This window comes from Thalassophryne amazonica, chromosome 4, assembly GCF_902500255.1.
Source record: "Thalassophryne amazonica chromosome 4, fThaAma1.1, whole genome shotgun sequence".
In the NCBI taxonomy this organism is placed as follows: Eukaryota; Metazoa; Chordata; class Actinopteri; order Batrachoidiformes; family Batrachoididae; genus Thalassophryne; species Thalassophryne amazonica.
In genome coordinates this window covers 15,226,797-15,248,133 of record NC_047106.1, presented here as the reverse complement: position 1 = coordinate 15,248,133, position 21,337 = coordinate 15,226,797, and the positions used below count along the sequence as shown (strand labels likewise).

Below are 21,337 nucleotides of genomic sequence, written 5' to 3'. Positions count from 1 at the left end.
AGGTTGGGTCAGAGGCTGTATTTTCTTTGCAGACTCAGTGTAATATTGTACTCTGCTATACTGGAAAGTATCATCTCATATGGCTTGACAGCATGGTTTGGCACTCACTCTGCAGTTGAAATCAAAAATAGAGCATGTGATGAAAACAGTTATGAAAGTGATGGGCATAAAACACTGCCCATTCCTTCAAGCCATCTGGGAAAGTTCTGCAATTAAGTTGGCACATAGGCTCTTGAATGACCCTTCACACAATTTGTTCTCCAAGTATGATGTAGATGGTACAGAGCAAGCCAGTGTAAAATTAGTCATCTTAAGCTCAAATGCATCCCAACATCGATCACACTACTCAATAAAGAAAAGGAGTTATCTCAATAGGATATAGCTCTTTGGCACATTAGCATCTCTGCACTTATTTTTGCACACTGGTTTTTAATGTCTTCTTTTTTAGGGATTCTCACATTTTATACGGTAGTATCTTTATTTTTAAGGCAAGTTTAATCTTTTTTATGTTGTTATTTCTCTACTCTGCAGCTGTGCAGTACTTCTACCCAAGCAAATTTCCCCTGACAGTAAAGTATATTTGATTTAATTTGAGATTTCCGTCTGATCTCATTCAACCTGTCCATCATCAGCGTAAACAAGAAAGGGTTCAGAGCTGATCCTTGGTGTAATCCCACATCCACCTTGGATGCATCTGTCATTCCTACTGCACATCTCACCGTTGTCACACTGTCCTTGTACATATCCTGCACCGCCCTCACATACTTCTCTGCCACTCCAGATTTCCCCCTACAATACTACAACTGGCACCGTCATAAACGTTCTCAAAACTCACCAACACACAATGCAACTTTTTCTGGCCTTCTCTATACTTCTCCATCAGCACTCTCAGAACAAACACTGCAACTGTCATTGCAACTGTAGTGCTCTTTCTCTGCATGAAACCATATTGCTGCTCACAGATCTTCACCTCCTTTCTAAGCCTAGCATCCACTACTCTTTCTTATAACTTCATGCTGTGGTTAATCAACTTTATGCCTCTATAGTTATTGCACCTCAGCACATCACCCTTTTCTTAAAATTCAGAACAGCCACATTCCTTCTCCACTCATCACCATCCTCTCACTTTCCAAGATTAAACAATCTGGTTAGAAACTCCACTGACGTCTCTCCTAAACTTTTCCATGCCTCCATGAGAATGTCATTCAAACCTACTGCTTCATTGTCTTCATAGCTGCCCTCACTTCATATTCACAAATCCCTTGCACCTCCTGATTTACTCCCTACACATCATCCATCCTTCTTGCTCTCATTTTATTTGTTCATCAGCTCTTCAACATATTCCCTCTACCTTCTCAACACACTCCTCACTTGTCAGCACATTACCATCTCCATCCCTTATCACCTTAACCTGATGTACCTTTGTCTAGCCCATCAGTACAAGTCCTTTTCTCCTTCCTTAGTGTTTACCTTCATGTACAGCTTGCTATATATGCCTTTTCCACAGCCTTTGACTCTTTGCTTATGACCATACACAGCATCTCCTTGTACTCCTATTTAATTGGAAAATTTACTGCCGAAATGCTAATTTGATGGGCTCTTTCCAGTGTTTCCTTCCAATGTCTAATTTGGCAGTGGATATCCATCAGGAGGGTCACAAGGTGAAATAAGGGGGTTATTAAAAAAAACCCTGACATAACATTTGACTTTGGGGAATCTGATGGAAAACTTTTAACTAGAACTCTAACTGCAAATACTGCTCTCAGATAAAAAAAAAAAGATTATTTTAGTGTGAATATATGAAAAATGGGTTTGTGCTATAGACCGTTCTAAAAACCTTCCTGAAATTAATGTTTGAACAATAGAGATACCATTTGCAAGCAGCGTGAAATGAGAAATAAGGCAAAAGCCCAAAATAACTCCCCCAGTTTGAGATGAACTCTGAATAATTTTAATCATGTGGTTATTATAGTCTACACAACCTTGTGCTATTATTTTCCAGTAATCAATACCAACAATACCTACAGATCATGATGTTTTTCTTTGTCAGGGCTGAATGAGGAAGACACTGAAATGTATTTTCAAATTCAAATCCTCAATTATTTTCCTTCAGTGCAGATAACAAATAACAGAAACCAAACCAAAGCATGAAAACCCACCACACAATAACATGCTCTATCAAGCTTTTAAAATTACATGATTTATAGACATTTAGACATTTAAATAACATGTTACATCATACACCATATTTAAATAACACAAAACTATACATATTCACTGTCTAATCAATCAAATGGTTATAAAGAAGGTTTGTTTTGTGTTTTTTTGTTTTGGTTTTTTACAATAATGCCTGAAAATATGTCCAAACATTACCATCTTTTTCCATCTGTATTCTTGCCCCTTTGTATTTCCAAAGGACGGTAGGTGGAGGTGAACTGATGACATCACAGATAATGTTTGCGTTGTCTCCTTCAGTAAACTCTTGGGGTGAAGGCACATTAGTGAAGGTGATTTTTTCTGGAACAAAACATGCAAACACGTAACTAAATAATAACAATAACATTTATTCAGTCGTTAGCAAGAGAACATGTTAAAACTGAACAGGTAAGAGCCAAGTTGAAATAGCTAATTGCGGCTTCTGCGAGCCATCCTGCTTCTATGCATACCTGATCCCATTACATCTCAGAGGTTAACCAGACTCAGTCATGAATAGTGATTGATTGGGAGCTCGCTTACAAACACCAGGAACCGGACACGTCTCTCCACACACACCTGGAGTTGCATCAAGAAGGGTATCCGGCGTAAAACTTGCCCAAATCCCAACATTGTTCTTTGTCAGTTCTGCTGTTTTGACCCTGAGCAACCGTGGGCAGCCAAAAGAAAAAACAAAAGCTATTAAATCAAGGCTTTTATTAAATGTCTCAGAAATTTTAATTTCATGATGAAACTCGCACGTTATGACCTTATGTCTGGGACTGTGTTGCTGATCTAAGTGGAGCGGAAAACTGATTACTCTTTTCATAAATCTTTTAGTCAATTGTTAAACAAAAATACCAATTACATGGCCTGCATCTCTGTGGTGATTTTTCAGTCTGATGTAAATGCCCACAGTGATTCTTACTCTGTTATCAAATATGAGGATTGGTGCGTTCCCGGTTTTAGACTAATGAATATCTTTGAAACTACTTGACAAAAGACATTTCAACATGTCACAGTGTGAAGCTGTTATATACATCATGCAGGTTTGGTTTTTTTTTTGTTAATCATTCATCTTCCCATATCTATAAACTGAAAATAGACACAATCGTTACGAGCAGGCTTTTTGAATTCATGAGCAAAGAAAAGATGTAGAAGAAAAAAAATATTAAAATTTTTCACTGACTGTCAGAAGGCCAGATCAAATACGACAGCCCAAAAACAGCAAAATAATTATCACAGATGCACCACATGTTGAGGACGTTCACCCAAATTACAACAAAAAAATGTTTTTGTTTAATAGTTAAACTCTCTGGATTTGTGAAACATCAAACAAATTAAATGTAATTAGTGTAATAAATGGCATCCATACCAAATCAAGCAGAAGAAGAAATCACAGAGTCATTGGATGTTGATGAAACAATCACAGACTGAGCTGATAATTTGCATTTCTATTCATCAGCAAATGTCTAAAAAAGCAAATCGTGTGTAGTTAAAAGACAGATCTTACAGGCCTTAACGGGCATTTGGTTAAATGAAAGACATCGTGGCCCCAAGAAGAGAAATGTCAACTGAAACAATGTAAATGTTTATACAAGCATGGCTTGTAAACAGAAAGGGCACAAAACAAATGGCAAACAAATAGGTGAAACTGAACGAATGAAATTGGATTTAACATTTTGAAAAGACAAACAAAACCAGCATTAATGCCTTAATAGGAGAAAACGATGTTACAGCAAGCTAAAGAAAAGGAGTGTGTATAACAGGATGAAAGTGGTCTTTGGTGATGAATCGGGAACCTGCGTTGGTCAGGGAGAAGATGCTGGAAGGTTTGGCTGGTGCCGTTCTAATAGAACATATAAAGACGGCTGCCTGAAATAAGCGTGTCAGGTCATTCATTCCTGATCGGGATCAGGGGGAGAATCATCACCTCTGCAATCACTGTACAGGTGTAGAGAAACATTTTAGACATTTTTTCTCATTCCAGCAACTGAAACTAGGTTCAGTGATGAAAAAAATCATGTGTCAGGATGGTCATCTTGTCTCAGAGTAAAGAGACTATTCTACTAATCAACTCAATAGCAGATCAAAGAGGCCAGATCACAATCTGACTAAACATTTGGGGTGGAAATTACACAAAACGTTCACAGCTAGGCTCCACCCTGCAGAGAGCTGTTTGAAAAAGTTTGAATCAGCTCAGTGGACAGTACCGTTTTACATTTGTGAAGTCCTCAAAGAAGTCTGGTCAGATCACCTAATGAACTTCCCATCTAGACTGTAACTTTTTAAGAAGCTAACATTTACTTTTATACCCGACTAAACAATAACAACAATAGTCAACAGGAGTCAACATGCAGTATCTGTTGATACTTAAAAACAACAAAACTTTCATATTTATGAATAATAAATCTACAGAGGGGGGCCGGAATGATGGAAAGCCATGTCCATATCTGGGTCTGTGCCGCAAGTTGCCCGTGAAATCTCCCGCCTTCTCAAAAGTCTTCTTCACTGCATGGTGTGCATAGCATGCTGCTAACACCTAACTGAATTCAGTTATCCTGTAAGGACAATGAAATAAATTAGGAGCCGAGACCAAATCTAGGACCATTTGTGTATGAGTAACAGATGAATTTTCCCTCTGCAAGCAAAGTCAAAAATTTATTAAAACTTCCTACAAAAAAGCACACACTTTAGAAAATGCAAAACCAGTGAAGTGAAGCTGCTTTCATGTGTTCGTATCCGATGTCTATGAGCACAATAGCTTCTAATATGAACAAACTAAAGTTACCACTAAAAAATATAAAACATTTATCTAAACATGTCTATTTGGATAAATTTAAAGGTTTTTATTTTTAACCTCAGACAGAGATATGCCGTTCTTTGGAATTCATGGAAAATAAAATCCATTACTCAGAAAAGGTGCACAACAGATGGGATCATTAAGCAGGTCTCAAAAAGGCTTCCATTTATTGAACTGATGAAAAATCTATCCACTGTTAAAAGAAAAAGAATGATGTGTGGCCTTCAGCAGTCAATAAAACACTCCCACTTCAATAAACACATTTTTTTCTTTTCTTATTTTCTTCCCCTTAACATTCACACCACTCAATTGAAGTGTTTACAAGGTGAGAGGAAAAAAACTTACGGAAGATCTTCACTCTGACTGTGGACTCAGCCTGCTGGTCTCCGTTGGTCGCGACACACTTGTACATGCCTGCGTTGCCGGTCCCAGCTTTGTAGAGCGTGAGGGTGGAGGACGACTCATCGTTCCGTGTTACCGTTATGTCAGGTCTGTTTGGCTCTATCCGGTCCCCACTGGGTCCAAACCAGTCTATGTGCTTCACCGCGCCATCAGCTGAGGACACCCAAACAATTACACAGTGCTGAATTACACAACCACGGCATGAGGAGTGATTAAACTTCAGCATCAGAGCTGAATCCTTGTTGTAATTTATGCAATACAAAATGTGTGGTTTGAACTCATGCCCACAGAATGTGCCATGCGCACTCCCAGTTGAGCTGTTATGTGAATTATGGATTTCAGGCAATGAAATGATTTGTAATGATCGTCTTTTTCTTTCTATTTTTTTTACCCTGTTAGAGGGAGAAAGAGAAGAAGAGACAGAAAACACCATGCAAGAAAGAGGATATATAAATAAATAAAGTCCCAGATTGTATTTAATACCACCAAAGTTACAGACACGTGGTTCTCAGGCATGACCCTGGATGACTAATCCAACTGCATTATTTTGCTAACTACCATGTTCACACACACTTCAATTTTATTCATTCTACATCATGTTTTTAAAATTCATAAAATGTAAAGGTAGGAGCAGAATTAAAGAGAATCTGCATAAAACAGACCTGTTTGTTAAACTTACCCTCGCACATGAAGAATTTCGACTCTCCAACACTAATCTCACCGTGACTCGGGGTGATCTGCAATTCCAGCGAAGCTGAAACGGAACAAAAACACAAAAATCAAGAACTTGGCAACATGTATATAAAAAATGCCGCTGAATGTTCTATTAGCATTAACACACATTTTCTGTTCAAGAACTGTGACAGTTTTATCAGCCCACAGCCTGCTTCCAGCAGCTGTGAGTCTCTGTGCCATGGTTCAATTCACCAGACTCTAGTTTGGTTCCTGTCCCACTTTGAAGTGTCAGTTCTTGATTTCTATCAGTTTTCAAACTGCATAACCACATTTAACAGTAACTTTGACATGAACAATGAATGTTGGCAGGTCTAGATTTTATTTTACACTTACTTCGTAGCCCTCAGTCCACACGGCGTTTGGTTAAGTCCTACCATTTGCACCCTGTATCATCTGTCCATCAGTTAAGCATCTTGTAATAAAACTGAGCTCTACTGAAGGTCCAGGTCAGTGACTCTAAAACTCCTCCTTTCCGTTCACACCTCTCCCAGCTGGTTATGAGCTTGTATGGGCAGAGGAGAAATAAATGGATACTATGCAGGATTATTCAATCATTAGGGGCCAACTGTCTCTTTCATGCTGCTAATATCAATGGATACATTTTGATCAAATGAAAGTAGGGTTGCTGCTTCTTCTTCTTCTTCTTCATACAGCTGCTCCTGTTAGGGGTCACCACAGAACAATAGATCGATCACCTGTGTCCATCTCAGACTGTCCTCTGCATCAGCTTCTGTCACACCAACCACCTGCATGTCCCCCCTTCAGCACATCCATAAACCTCCTCTTTGGCCTCCCTTTTTTCCTCCTGCCAGGTGGCTCCATCCTCAGCATCCTTCTCCAGATATACCCCCAATCTCTTCTCTGTACAAAACATCTCAATGTCATCTCTCTGAATTTTTTCCCAAGCCATCATACCTGTTCTGTCCTGCTGATGTGCTCATTACAAATCCTGTCCATCCTCATCAATCCCAAAGAAACTTGCAGCATCATCAACTCTGCCACTTCCAGCTCTGCCTCTCGTCTTTTTTTTAAAGCACCACCACCTTGAAGCTGTATGATAATCAGCCTCACTACAGTCTTGTAAAAATTCCTTTTCACTCTTGCAGACAGCCTTTTTCACAAATCACTCCTGCCACTTTTTTCCACCCACTCCATCATGCCTGCACTCTCTCCTTCACCCCTCTTTGGATTAAAGTGATGTTATTTACACCAGCATTTTAAAAGCCTACTACAACATACAACAGAAGCACCATGAGACAGGTCCAGGCCTGTGCCCCTATATTGGCTATTATTACTTCTATCAACTGACAGGACAGGGCAGGTAGAATTCTGAGTTGCCCTTCTCCTTCATTGAAATCAGCCAACTGGTTTAGGAGGGTTTATGCTTACAGGGCTCATGGACAGGTAGACAGGGTGATTGATATCTACCTCCAAATTTTGTTTGCAAGGGTAAAATAGGCAAGGTGGCTCCCTTCGTTAATGGACTGCTTCCACAACTCTGGATCAGTGATGGAAAATAGCTGATGGAAAGATGGATGAGTTCTCTGTGATGATTACGCTGAGGTACAATGATAAGACAATTTGACAAGTTTAACACAAACATCTGCAGAAAAGCACATTAAGTAGGCTGCACTGTATTTTTCAACAACTCAACTCTCCATAACTCACTTCTTCGACATTCTCAAGTAGATTCTGACTGTTCCCGATAAGCTGTCACTCAGACAAACATTGTGCTACACAATCCATTTATAGCAATGTGCAGCGTTGAACCAGACAAAATAACAGACCCACAGCAGCCTGCTGCCCTGAGCTTAATGCCGCTGCCAGTATAGGAGAAAAAATACATCTATTTAACATGTTGCAAGCATTTCTGACACATCCTGCTGTCAGCACAGCAAGATAAACACAACTCATCTGTCAGTGTTAGTGTGCACTTCAAAGATTGGATGAAACAATACAAATGTTTGCTGTCTGACACAAACATTTCAATGACCTGGAAGTGTTTTGCACCTCATTAGAACAAAGCTTTGCTTGTTTCCTGCAAAATGTTCTTAACATTCAGTCAAGAGTTCCTGCGGAAGGCCAAGAATGGTCACTAAATGCATCTCAATCATCCAGCGCTGTGTTACACATGCATACGCCACCACGTTTGGGAAGTGCAGAATCACAGACTTTGCTGTCAACAAAATTCTGAGGACCATTATGCGCTCTTTTCATGCAGTACTTGTGGACCCTTATGTTCCTTCCCATGCACTTTGTTCAGAATCTGCAGAAAGAAGTTATCAGGCGAAAGGTCGTTTTCATATCGTGCTGCTTTCCTGTAAAATACCCTCTGCTTCGTCTAGAAATGAAAAAGTATGAAAATTTCATGTCACCAATATAATATAAAGGCCAAAATGATCACAGCTGTCAGTATTACTGCAGTACTGTAGGAATTTGCTGAATTGCAAGCGCCATGTTGTGCATCAGCATTCTTGTAAAATAAATAAATAAATAAACCCACACCTCAGACTTAGTCCTCTTCAGACTGCTGGAGCATTTTTTCATTGTTGTCACCACCTTCCACCATGTTTGAACTTGCATATAAAAAAAAAGAAAAAAAAAAGCCATGCTATAGACTGCACCAATATCTAGCAGACTTGAGGTGTTCAATTAAAAACAAAAATCTAAATAGATCGTAAAAGGTAAGCCTCACACTGTGTCTGTCTGCTGTTTTAACGTGTGTGCCACATGTCACAAACTGTGGTTTGGAATGTTCCCGGGTTTGAATCTCGGCCTGAGAGACCTTTGCAGCATCTCTCTCCCCAACTTTGTTTCCCAGTTTCCTTTCTCTCCTACTATCCTGTAACACAGACTGAAAAATGCCCCCAAAAATATGAACATTAAAAGGTTGGCTTTTACGGTAGGACATAAACTGTTGATGATTATGGAGGGGCAGGTATGAGACCAGCATGGCGGAGGGATATTTCTGAAAGGGTCATATTAGTGAAGTAGATAATAGAATATTTACAGAGGACACTCTCAAATGGTGAAACAAGCACCAAATTTGGCACAAATACTGCTCAGACATTACTCTTTTCTACAAGCATGTTAGCCTCCTAAATTTTCAATAGGCATCCAGGTAGGGGTCAATTGAAGAATTACACAGGGGTCAAAATTAAAAAATGCTCCAGTAATTGTGTATCTGTGTATGAGTATTTGTGCCAAATTTGGCGCTTGTTTCCAGAAATGAACAATTGTTACAGTTATCTGCTCCACTATATAGCTCTCTTGTTGGACGAAGGTGGGGTTGGGGGAAATATCTGAATTATTAGTGTGGTTCTCTGTACATGATTAATACTACTGTGGAGTTTGAAATCAATTTTGCAGCAAAAAAACAAAAACAAAAACAAAAAACAAAAACAAAAAAAACATGGGAGCCGCCAAAGAGACTTACTGTGAGTGGGTTGAAAAGTTGAATCGGTAGAAAATACCTCTGACAACTTTTATGGACACAACATGTGGTAAATATTTATTGAACTGGAATAAATCATGTAACAGGAGGAACAAGTTCCAGGAATTGTGGGCTACAGATGGATACATTTCCCTTGTGAAGCACCTTGGAGTGACTTATGTTGAGATTTGGTGCTACATAAATAAACTGAATTGAACTGATAGGGTATTATCATTATTACTACTACTACTACTACTACTACTACTACGACCACCACCAGGCTTGGGGGTATTTAGTAGAAATGGAAATGGACTGGTAAGGCAGACTAATATCAAACAATTTTTGAAGATAGCTAAGCAGAACTGCCACAGAGCAATGCTTTGCATCTACACCCTGTGCACTGTACCCACAGTTAAAAGGCTTCCCTCGCTTGTCATCCAATGCCCTAGTGGAGGACGCAACGGGCATTCAGTACAATCTGTACAACAGCTTGATCACAAGAGTTCAGCATGGAGTCTGGCCCTTCAGAGGCCAAACGTACAGCTGAAGACGTTCAGGGTGACGATGCATAATGCTCCCCACCAACTATGACAAAAGGTCCCTTCTGAGGGAGAGGCCACAGTTCCCCGCTGAGGAGCATTAGTCAAGGAGAACCATGTCCTGCCCATCCAGTATGGTGCTACCAGCAACACTGTGTGATTGTTCCTGTGTAATGTCACCATGATCAATGGAAGAGGAGGAAATGCATACAAGAGACAGGCTGGCCAAGGATGAGCCAGAGCATCTTGGCCCAAGGGGCTATTCAGTTCTGAGAGAGAGAGCCACAGGTGACAGTGTGTTTTGGCGTTCGAGGCAAACAGATTGACTTCCGCCTTGCCATACCTCTCACAGATCATCTGAACCATATCCGGGTTCAGTTGCCACTTGCCCAGTGGCGGTTTCTGACATGAGAATAATTCTGCAGCACAGTTCTGCATGCCTGGCAGATGCACAACTCTGAGGCTCTTTAAGTGAGGCAAAGCCAACTGGAGAAGCTTCTGGGCTTCTCTCTGGGAAGGAACAGACCTGGCGCCCCTCGATGGTTTATATGTAGATTGTTGATGTGTTGTCTGACCAAACAAGCATGTTTTCCCTCTAAAGCAGGGAGAAATGCCTCAGAGTTAGCCAGATAGCCCACAGCTCTAGCACACTGATGTGCTGAAGCCTCTCCTATAAGGGTCATTCCATGTCAATTCAACGAGGGCCTCACGCACTTTGTCTCAGATTTTCTTCAAATTTTAATCAAATATTCCCAGACTATTCAGAACAACAAATCTGATGTTTGAGGCCTGTAGGCCAAGAAGTTTCTGAGATATGGCCAATTTAGTGTGCATGGGGTCTGTCGTTTTTTTTTTTAGGCAAAAATTACGGCCGTCATTTCTGGAGCCATGTTCAAGGTAGAATATCTCAGGAAATAATGGACTTAGAGGCCTGAAATTTTCTGTGGCAGTTGTCATGGACACCCAGACTTGGACTATAGTCAAACAACAGACACTGACACTAAACTGTGAAGTTTATGTATGCTCAAACTATGGAAAATATTATATTGACTATTGCGAGCATCCATGTTTGAGACACTGAAGCATACCATTACACTCAAAGAAGCCTCTCCATTTCTTGGCTCCTTAATGCCAGATATACTGGCTATGAAATATGTAAATTTGGCATATCTGTGGTAAACAGTTATTGTGGGACAAACCTCTGAAATCTGGAAAAAAGCATTTTGTGGTCGAATTTTATTAGAAGAAAAGCTCATGTGGGCAGTAAATGAAACTCTTCAAAGTGATTCCATTTTGAAGGTATTGATATCTATTTTATGTGTTATAAGTATGGCCTTCTTTATGAAACTCCTTCCTGGTTAATTTAAGCATCCAATTATGGCTAATTTGTGCACTCGCAAATGTATTTCTAATGCTGAAATGACAATTTAATTTTAATTGTGTGCACAAACTGCATTCATATGATTCATGGCACACCCCAGAATGCTTGCACATACTGTAGATCTTCCAGGGGGATTCCCCGAGGTTTCCACGGTTACTAGGCTTATATCCACCTGCATGAGCAATGCAGTGAATGGGGTACTGCATGTCTGGACATGTTCAAAGCTGCTGTCAGTCTGATTGGAGTAAGAATGGCTGCACATCTTCCTCCCTGTTCTTTTTGGTCTGATGAAAGTGAATGTCATCACACTTCTTTCTGCAGGTGAATATTTTGATTGGTAAGGGGCACAAAAAGAGAGGCACGACCACTGACACTGCAGTCAGCTTTCCCATCAGCCGGAGGAGCAGACCGTAAGTCAGTCTTGTATTCTTGTGAACACAGGAGACCAGAGTGAGAATATCGTCCACTCTCTGTGGGGACGGGCAAGGTCTCATCAGTCAATTGCAATGCCAATAAAAACCACCTGTTGGCTGGTAGTCAAGGAACTCGTTGCAACATTCACAGAGACCCCTAACTGTGACACGTGGCTCAGTAGGGTCAAAGTTTTGTCGAGTCCTTTCTCCCGGCTTGGAGCACACACAAGCCAGTCATCTAGGTACAGAAGAATCTGTATTCTATGAGCCTGCAAAGGACAGAGTGCTGCTGCTATGCATCTGGTGAACATACGGACAACAAGAGAGAGTCCCAATGGAAGGACTTGGAACTGGTACGCTGAAGGCAAACTGGAGGAACTGCCTGTGGTGAGCTGACACAAGATGTGGAAAAAGACATCCTTCAGGTCCACACTGGTAAACTAGTCCCCCTGCCAAACTGCCTGGAGAACATCTGTGAAATCGCAAATTGATTTCACATGCTCCATACTGATTTAAATTTCTGAGGTTAAGAATAGGATGAAAATCGCCATCCCTTTTTGGAACTAGAAAATAAATTGAAGAGAACCCTCTTAACAGATCTGAACTCTGAACCTGTTCTATGGCTCCTTTCTTCAGGAGCTCTAAAATTTCCTGCCTAAGAACAAGAGACCTCTCTGGGTCTGTAACAACCACAATTTTTACCCTGTTGAACTTGGGGGGATGACGACTGAACTGAATATTGTAGTCCCTGACCAATGTGAAACCACCCATTGGTCTGAGACCAAGGCCCGCCACCAGCTGAGCTGTTTCTGAGAAAAGTGACCTGTGGCCTCATATTAGAAGTCAAACCAGACTGCTGTGGCCCCTTTGATGATTTTGAGGGGCAGTCATGACGGTCATGTTGGCCCCGCTGGCCATTTGTGGGAGGTCTACATGTAGGTGGCCGAAAGGTGGACTGCAGGGAGGGCTGGTGAGCCTGACCCTGACCCCAGGAAGCACATCCATTTACATGGAAAGATGGAACTCCGGTTGTAGGGCAGAATCCATCTGAGTGCCTAGGTTGTGCCTGGGAATTTGTTGTAATTCTGTAAATTGCTGGCGAGACTTATTTCTCTGAACAACCTGGCCTGGGACGACAGGCAGGGTGTGCAGTGATCCCCTGCACACCTCAGACAGTGGGGATTGGGCCAACCACACTTGGCATCGGGCAATGGTCAGGGTGGACATTAACTTGTCAAGGTTTTGTGACATGTAGGCAAAAGACTGGAGCGAGGGCATCACTCAGGCTCTGTGTTTCACTGTCAGCACCAGCATCCTCAAGAGAGTGTGAGAGTGCAAAAGCAAGATGAGACAGGGAGTTCCCTAGATGACTAATTCAAGCTGTTGTGTCACAGCTCTTGGTAAGGAGCTCATCTGTGACCCTACCCTGAGGCCGTGGACAATGGGCCTGTGGTCGAGCAGCATCAACCAGGCTAGTAATGACACTATCAACTGATGGCATGTGGTCTAAGCCATACTGTGCCGCATCTTTCATTGTACACAGTGCCCTGCAGTCCTGTGGGAAATGGGTGAGAGATTTAGGAACAGACCAGCACCTATCAAATTCTTCAATATATGGTAAAGAGGGTGGGACACTGAACACTGGTTTCTGAGTGATCTTAACAAAGGCACTAGAAGGTGCAGTCTCTGTAGGAGGAGCATCAATGCCAAGCTGTGACAAGGCCAACTGAATGGCCTGCTTTACAGTGGACAGCCCAGACTCCTGAGGAGAGTCTACATCTAAGCTGTGGGAGTCCACTACGGAAGTAAGAGAGGAACAGCCCCCTCTTCTTAGCCCTCAAACTGTCCTGTCTGGGCCACACTAACTAATGACTTAGATGCTGTGACAGACATAGCATCCTCATCACGATGGTTGGTAGTGGAGCTATTCAGCTCCTCCTCACTATATTTACAGGAAGGCACTAACTGCTCTGTGACAGGAACAGCAGAAGGAGGCTGCAGACTAAGGAGCAATGACTAAATCTAAGCAAATTCAGAGGTTAGTAGAGGTGGGAGAAAAAAAAAATCAATTCACATAAGTATCACAGTTTTTTGTTTTACAATTTTTAAATCGATTTTTAAACAAAATATTGATATTTTCCTCAATTTGAATGCTTCGTTTTAGACTATGTTTATCAGCCGGGTTTGTAAAAGTTACTGCTTTTCTCCAGTAGAGGGCAAAATGCTTTTCTTCGACTCTCTACCTGGCAACGCGACGTCACATCCATTTGCAGGGGGAAAAACTTAAATTGAAAGTGGAGAATGGTGGACAACTCACTACATGGTGCAGGGATAAAACCCCACCATCACATTTTAAATCTAAAGTGTGGGCACATTTGGGATGTTTTGCTTTGAAGGGAAAAGCAGAACTGGACATGTCGAAACTATTTGTAAAATCTGTAATGCACACGTTGCATACTGCGAAAATACGACAAACCTCAATGCCCACCTAGCAAGGCACCATCCTGAAGTAAATGCAGAGCTTCCAACCAAACATCCTGCAGCAGCAAGCCAGCAGACACTGAAAGCAGCATTTTCCAATCTACCCAGCAGTTCTGAAAAAGCAAAACGCATCACAAATCAATCACGGACTTTATTTGCAAAGACCTGCAACCTTATAGTGTTGTGGAAAATACAGGTTTCAGGAACATGCTACACACGCTGGAGCTGAGGTACGTGATACCTTCCAGAAAATATTTCTCTGAAACAGCAGTGACTCAAATTTACAAGGACATTAAGGAGAAAGTCAAAGAAAATCTCAGCAGAGCAGAACATGTTGCCTGTGAAGTCCATGCTTTGCAGGTAAGAGCAACCTGCGAAGCATGGACTTCACAGGCAACCCAATCTTATATCACCATAACAGCCCATTACATCACTTATTACAGCACTGACTGAGCAAAAGTAAATATTTTTGTTTGTGTATTATACATTTTAGTTACTACTTTTGAAGTCTAGGGTTTTAAAAGAGCACTTTTCAAATTCAATTTAATAAAGTTAAAGGCTCACATTTGAGTTTGCAGGTGCTCAGGTTAAGGTGTTCTGTTTGTGAATTTTTTTTTACAGCACTGACTGAGCAGAACAGTTAAATAAGCTGCTAAATAAATATTAAAAACAGATTCACATGTGATGTGTATTTTTGGGGGAAATATGCCTCCTGATATAGTCTGTAGACATCATTATGCAACTTGTTCACTGATATTAAGAAAGAATATTGAAAAAAAAATTGCAATTTTAAATCGAATTGGCACCCAAAAATCGTGAGAGAATCAAATCGGGGGAAAAGCATATCATCCCATCCCTAAAGGTTAGTGAGTTAACCTTAGCATGACCAGCTCATGGTTACCCTTCTTTGCTGTAGCAGTAATGCAGCGTTCACACCGGACGCCACGTGAGCGATGGCGGCGACAGGTTGCCATGTAATCCCTATGGAAGAACGCGTTGTGGCGCCACAAAGGTTCAAGCCACGTAATGTGACGCGATAGACGCAAATAAAGTGACACAAAGCAATGCGAATAAAGCCATTTTGAGCAATTGGGTGCATTTGTGGCGCGATATCGCATTGCATCACGTCGCCCTCTTCCCCAAGTTGAAAAATCTGAACTTTTAAGTCTTGTCGCGCCGCGATGACCAATCATGTACTGGATATGTAATAACGTGATGTCTGGAGTTTATATATGATGTGGACATGCCCTGTCTCTGGCAGCCATCCTGTGAGCAGGACTTATGTCCCTTTTGTCCTTTATTTCACAATTATGACAGAGTTTGAGGGGAGAGCGAGCAGCAGCACTGCAGCAGCCAGTTTCTTTTTTTTTTTTTTTGCATATACGTGCGCGAATGAATCATCCATGAAGATAATTTTATTAACTACACACGTATAATAAAACAAATGGTGACTGGTTTATAACACAATTATGACAGAGTTGGAGGGAAGAGCGAGGAACTGCAGCGGCAGGCAGTTTTTTTTTTTTTGTTTTGTTTTTTTTTGTTGTTTTTTTGTTAATTGTTAACATGTGCACACGTGAACGGGACAGGAGGTCCTCAAACTGGGTCCAGAAGAGGCGGAAGTACCGCTGAAAGCGTCCGTGATCCAGACACAGCTCCTGCAGCAAATGATGAAAATCCCAGAATTGGGAACTTCTCATGAGGATGTTGTGAACCCAGGGACAGTGCCGCTGGCAACATTTGTCAGCTTTCCACAACAAATAGAGCACCTCAACTTGCTCTGTGTGATCAAGGTCCGCCATGTCGACTTGATGGCAAGTAGAATGGAAGCTCCTCCTATTAGATGATGCACTGGGGCGAATTTTTGCAGCGAAAGAAGAGCGACACACCGGGTGATGGTGCCGCATCCATCGCCAGGTGAGGGACGCAAATTTGTGGCGTCACGTGGCGTCTGGTGTGAACGCGGCATAAGGGCCGCAGCATGTAGGTGTCTACATGAATTGGAGGCCAGTGTTGCATAGGGCATCTCAGCTTCAAACACAGCCAGTCTGGCCAGTCTCTCAGCCAATGGTCTCGCAACATGCAGTTTAATTTTAAAAATATGCCAGCGGTCTATGGACTAACATAAACGGCAAGGAGTTAAGCCACCAACGTTTACTTGTACTAAGACAATTTAAAAGTCAAGTCATCTTGCAGCCTCTGGAGGACACAAATGCGTAGCTCCAACCAAAATGGTTGGGAGGCTCTGACAAAACAAGTAATCTGAAATATTCCGACTTTCTGCTCTATGTGAGAGATGTAGAAAGAACAGAATGCTGGATGTTCACGAATGTGAGCTCGACTTCTGCACATGCGTGTGTGGGATAATCCAGGTGCTAAGCACTGCCCTCTGGCAGAGGGAAAAAATGAAAAAGAACAACACTACAGATGCATTGTTCTGTTGAGAGAGTGGTGAGATTGAGATCTTGATATCTGCAGAAGAAGGAAATCAAGTATATCAGGACAAGGATGCTGACGATAGAACCAACAAGGAGAAGGCCAAAGAAGAGGATGGATATGGTGAAGGAGGATTCAGCAGAAAGGATAACATAGAAACAGATCATGTACTGTGGTACCTTCAACAGCATCATCCAAAAGATGATGATTATTATTATGATTATTACATGAGCTACTCTCCAAAAGACAAAGTTAAAAATTAAACATTATTTTCAATACTTTAAGCAACAATAATGCATTATTTTCCATGTTATAAATGGCCAGGTGATGCAGATTTCAAAAGTTTTAAAAATACCCTGACTCCTTAAATTTTGTGCCAACAATAAGCATCCATGCACTCCTTTAAAACAGGTTCCTACCACTTTGAATTAAAATGACTGATACCAATAAGACAGGAGAAGGCTGTAAGAAGACAGCAAACATTATCAGGTAGTTGCTTGTTCAATTACTAATGCAATTGAAATGTCAGCTGAAAGTAATAATGGAGCTTAAGGACCACTCTCGGCAAAAAAAATGCAGACAGGGTGCTGTGAAACTCTTCATCCTAGAGCCTCATTTTAGTGCTTTCTTAAACATTTTTGAGAAAGGTGCTCCTCGTGGGAATTTGTTTCTATGACAACAATAAAAAGCTAACGACTACCTGATAATGTGTATAGTGATAAAAACACACATCCTCACCAGGGGCACAACATCTGTCCATCACAGATGAGGGTTTTTCTCACACAACAATCTGCTAACAAACAAGCAACCCCCCCCCCCCCCCACACACACACACACACACACACAGGGTAAACATGCAACATTACTTAAAAACCTATAAATCTACTGTCCAAGTCTAATAAGCCAAGTGTTCCAAGTTCATGAAGTCCACTGGCAGTCCTACTATCTGAGAGGTAGGTGCAGTCATCTTAGAAGATGTGTGTTTTGACAGCTATCATATTCTGCAGTGAGATGGTGTATCTGATGCTTCCACATCAGGACAACAAGATAATGTTTCACTTTACAAAGGTGCACAGTAACGGGCATAATGCCATCATAAACCCTGTTTGTTCACACACTTATTATTATTGCCCTGGTAGCATCAAATAAGCATTAGTTTGCAAGGATGAGCCACTTCTTCACATATCTGTCATTAGATGATCACATTCGAGTTTTTAACTGCACAACTTTCTACCCAACCACACACACACACACACACACACACACACACACACACACACACACACACACACACACACACACACACACACACACACACACACACACACACACACACACACATACATATACAGTGAGGAAAATAAGTATTTGAACACCCTGCGATTTTTTATAGTAGAGAAGCTTGAATCTTCGACTGGACTGGGTTGATTGACGCGAGGACGTTTCGCTTCAAATCGCAGAAGCTTCCTCAGCTAAAATTCTTGCTCTGGAAGTCTGCCTTCTGTCTGACTCTTGTAGAGACGAATAAACAGAAGCCAAGAAAAGCTGGAGTTTTAAACCTAACCAGACCCCTCCTACTGAGAGGCAGACTGCTATAGGCTAGTGACTAAACAATAGCTCTAATTAGCAACTATTGTGCTCTAGTTAGCACTCTCCTAATGAGCAGCTGTCCCTCCTAATGATGGGATGGATGCCTTTCCTGACTGCTCCCTTGATGACTCTCCTGATGACGTGAATGACTCATTACCATGAACAAAAGACTGAAACTCCTTTGACCTGAGTACCCCATTGTAAACAGGGGATGAGTGACCCTGCGATTTTGCAAGTTCTCCCACTTAGAAATCATGGAGGGGTCTGAAATTTTCATCTTAGTTGCACGTCCACTGTGAGAGACATAATCTAAAAAAAAATTCCAGAAATCACAATGTATGATTTTTTTAATAATTTATTTTATGTTACTGCTGCAGATAAGTATTTGAACACCTGTGAAAATCAATGTTAATATTTGGTACAGTAGCCTTTGTTTGCAATTACAGAGGTCAAATGTTTCCTGTAGTTCTTGACCAAGTTTTCACACACTGCAGCAGGGATTTTGGTCCACTCCTCCATACAGATCTTCTCCAAATCATTCAGGTTTGGGGTTTCAGCTCCTTCCAAAGATTTTCTATTGAGTTCAGGTCTGGAGACTGGCCAGGCCACTCCAGGACCTTGAAATGCTTCTTACGGAGCCCCTCCTTAGTTGCCCTGGCTGTGTGTTTGGGGTCATTGTGATGCTGGAAGACCCAGCCATGACCCATCGTTAATGCTCTTACTGAGGGGAGGAGGTTGTTTGCCAAAATCTTGCAATACATGACCCCATCCATCCTCCCTTCAATACGGTTCAGTCGTCCTGTCCCCTTTGCAGAAGCGCACCCCCAGAGTATGATGTTTCCACCCCCATGCTTCACAGTTGGGATGGTTTTCTTGGGGTTGTTCTCATCCTCTAAACATGGTAAGTGGAGGTGATTCCAAAAAGCTCTATTTTGGTCTCAACTGACCACATGACCTTCTCCCATGCCTCCTCTGGATCATCCAGATGGTCACTGGTGAACTTCAAACAGGCCTGGACATGTGCTGGCTTGAACAGGGGGACCTTGCTGCCCTGCAGGATTTTAAACCATGACAGCATCGTGTTACTAATGTAATCTTTGTGACTGTGGTCACAATACAGGTAAATACAGGTAAAGAGTGCAGAATAAGAGGGCTTCTTAAAGAAAAATTAACAGGTCTGTGTGAGCAAGAATTCTTGCTGGTTGGTAGGGGTTCAAATACTTATTTGCAGCAGTAACATACAAATAAATTATTTAAAAAAATCATACATTGTGATTTCCGGATCTTTTTTTTTTTTTAGATTATGTCTCTCACAGTGGACGTGCACCTAAGTTGAAAATTTCAGACCCCTCCATGATTTCTAAGTGGGAGAACTTGCAAAACCACAGGGTGTTCAAATACTTATTTTCCTCACTATATATATATATATATATATATATATATATATATATATATATATATATATATATATATATATAATACTGTCCAAACAAGGTGATATAAGAAATGATGAACCCACGGAGAATTACTTTCATCACTTTCATCTTTCTCCCACAGAATGTTTCTCTTCCATTTCTTCAGACCAGAGGATTCTCAGTTCAAAACCCAGCCAGACTGAAAAATCCCAAAGTGCTATTGGGCAAGGTCTTTAATCCCCTAGTCGCTACCGGTGTGTAGTGAGCGCCTTGCATGGCAGCACCCTGACATTATTGAGTGTGAATGGGTGAATGTGAGGCACAATTGTAAAACGCGGCGAGCTTCTAATGCAGATGGAAAAGCACAATATAGAGTGCCTGCAAAAAGTATACACAGCAGTTCACGCTGTCCACATTTTATGTTACAGCCTTATTCCAAAATTGATGGAATTCTTTTTTTCCCCCTCAAAATTCTACACACAATACCCCATAACGACAATGTGAAAAGGTTTTTGTTTTTTTTTTATTTTTGAAAATTTATTTTTTTAAAAACTAAGAAATCACATGTATATTAAGTATTCACACCCTTTGCAATGAAGCTCAAAATTGGGCTCAGGTGCATCCTGTGTCCACTGATTAGGGATGGGTATCGATAAGATTTTATCAATATCAACACCATTATCGAGTCCGCTTATCGATCCGATTGCTTATCTATTCCCTTATCGATACCTCTTGTGAATTTTTTGTGTACTAAAAGTGGGCTTTACAAGTTTCCTATGTCAGCGGGTCAAAGAGCTTTTTCTTATTGTGCACTCGCTCTGTGGAACGGTCTTCCTGCAACCATGAGGCAGTCGGAGTCCGTGGACATTTTTAAGTCAAGACTTAAAACCTACTTTTATCCTCTTTCTTGTGAATAATTTTTATTGTTTTATTCTTTTACTTCTGTTTTTAATTATGTATTTTAATTTTTTAATTTTTATTTATTTATTTTAATTTTTTAAGTTGAACTGTTCTGTATGAGAAGCCTTGAGATGGCTTTTGTTGTGATTTGGCACCTTATAAGCTGATTAAATTGAAATTGAATTGACATTTTATTGAGTCTTAAAGTAAATAAATATGAAATTGGTTACTGGATCCTTAAACTCCTGACATAATAAACTTTACATGGTGGATCGTTGATCTGTGGATCTAAATAGAAATAAACAAAATCAGTAGTTCTATCAAAAGCATTTCCTTTCAGACATTATTGGCATGCACTGTCTTTCCATACATCTGAGCTGAGCTCTTGCAGCTGGCTGAGCTGCACGTCAGGATGCAATTCATAAAGAATGCAGGACGTCTCATTTTGGGAGGAAAAAGTTTTAGTCAATTGTAGTTTATTGTCTGTATTACAGCGTTTGGAAAGAGGTGTCATTTTATTTGAAGCGGCAATTCGTTTTGAAGTTATAAATTCTGACCGGACTCTGTCTTGGCAGACAGCCGCGCAGCATTTGGACCAACAGAACGGAGGACGATT

At 41.1% G+C, this 21,337-nt stretch overlaps 1 protein-coding gene across 1 annotated transcript in view; it reads right to left on the bottom strand.

The window, feature by feature from the left end:
• The window catches only part of ncam1b (neural cell adhesion molecule 1b), a 396,526-nt gene that overhangs the window by 112,471 nt on the left and 262,718 nt on the right, over positions 1-21,337 (bottom strand). Inside the window, exons 3-5 of the mRNA XM_034169136.1 lie at positions 6,078-6,152; positions 5,342-5,551; positions 2,374-2,517 (exon numbers count right to left, since the gene is read on the bottom strand). Of these exons, the coding sequence (XP_034025027.1) occupies positions 2,374-2,517; positions 5,342-5,551; positions 6,078-6,152 (429 nt within the window). The remainder of the gene's footprint in view (positions 1-2,373; positions 2,518-5,341; positions 5,552-6,077; positions 6,153-21,337) is intronic.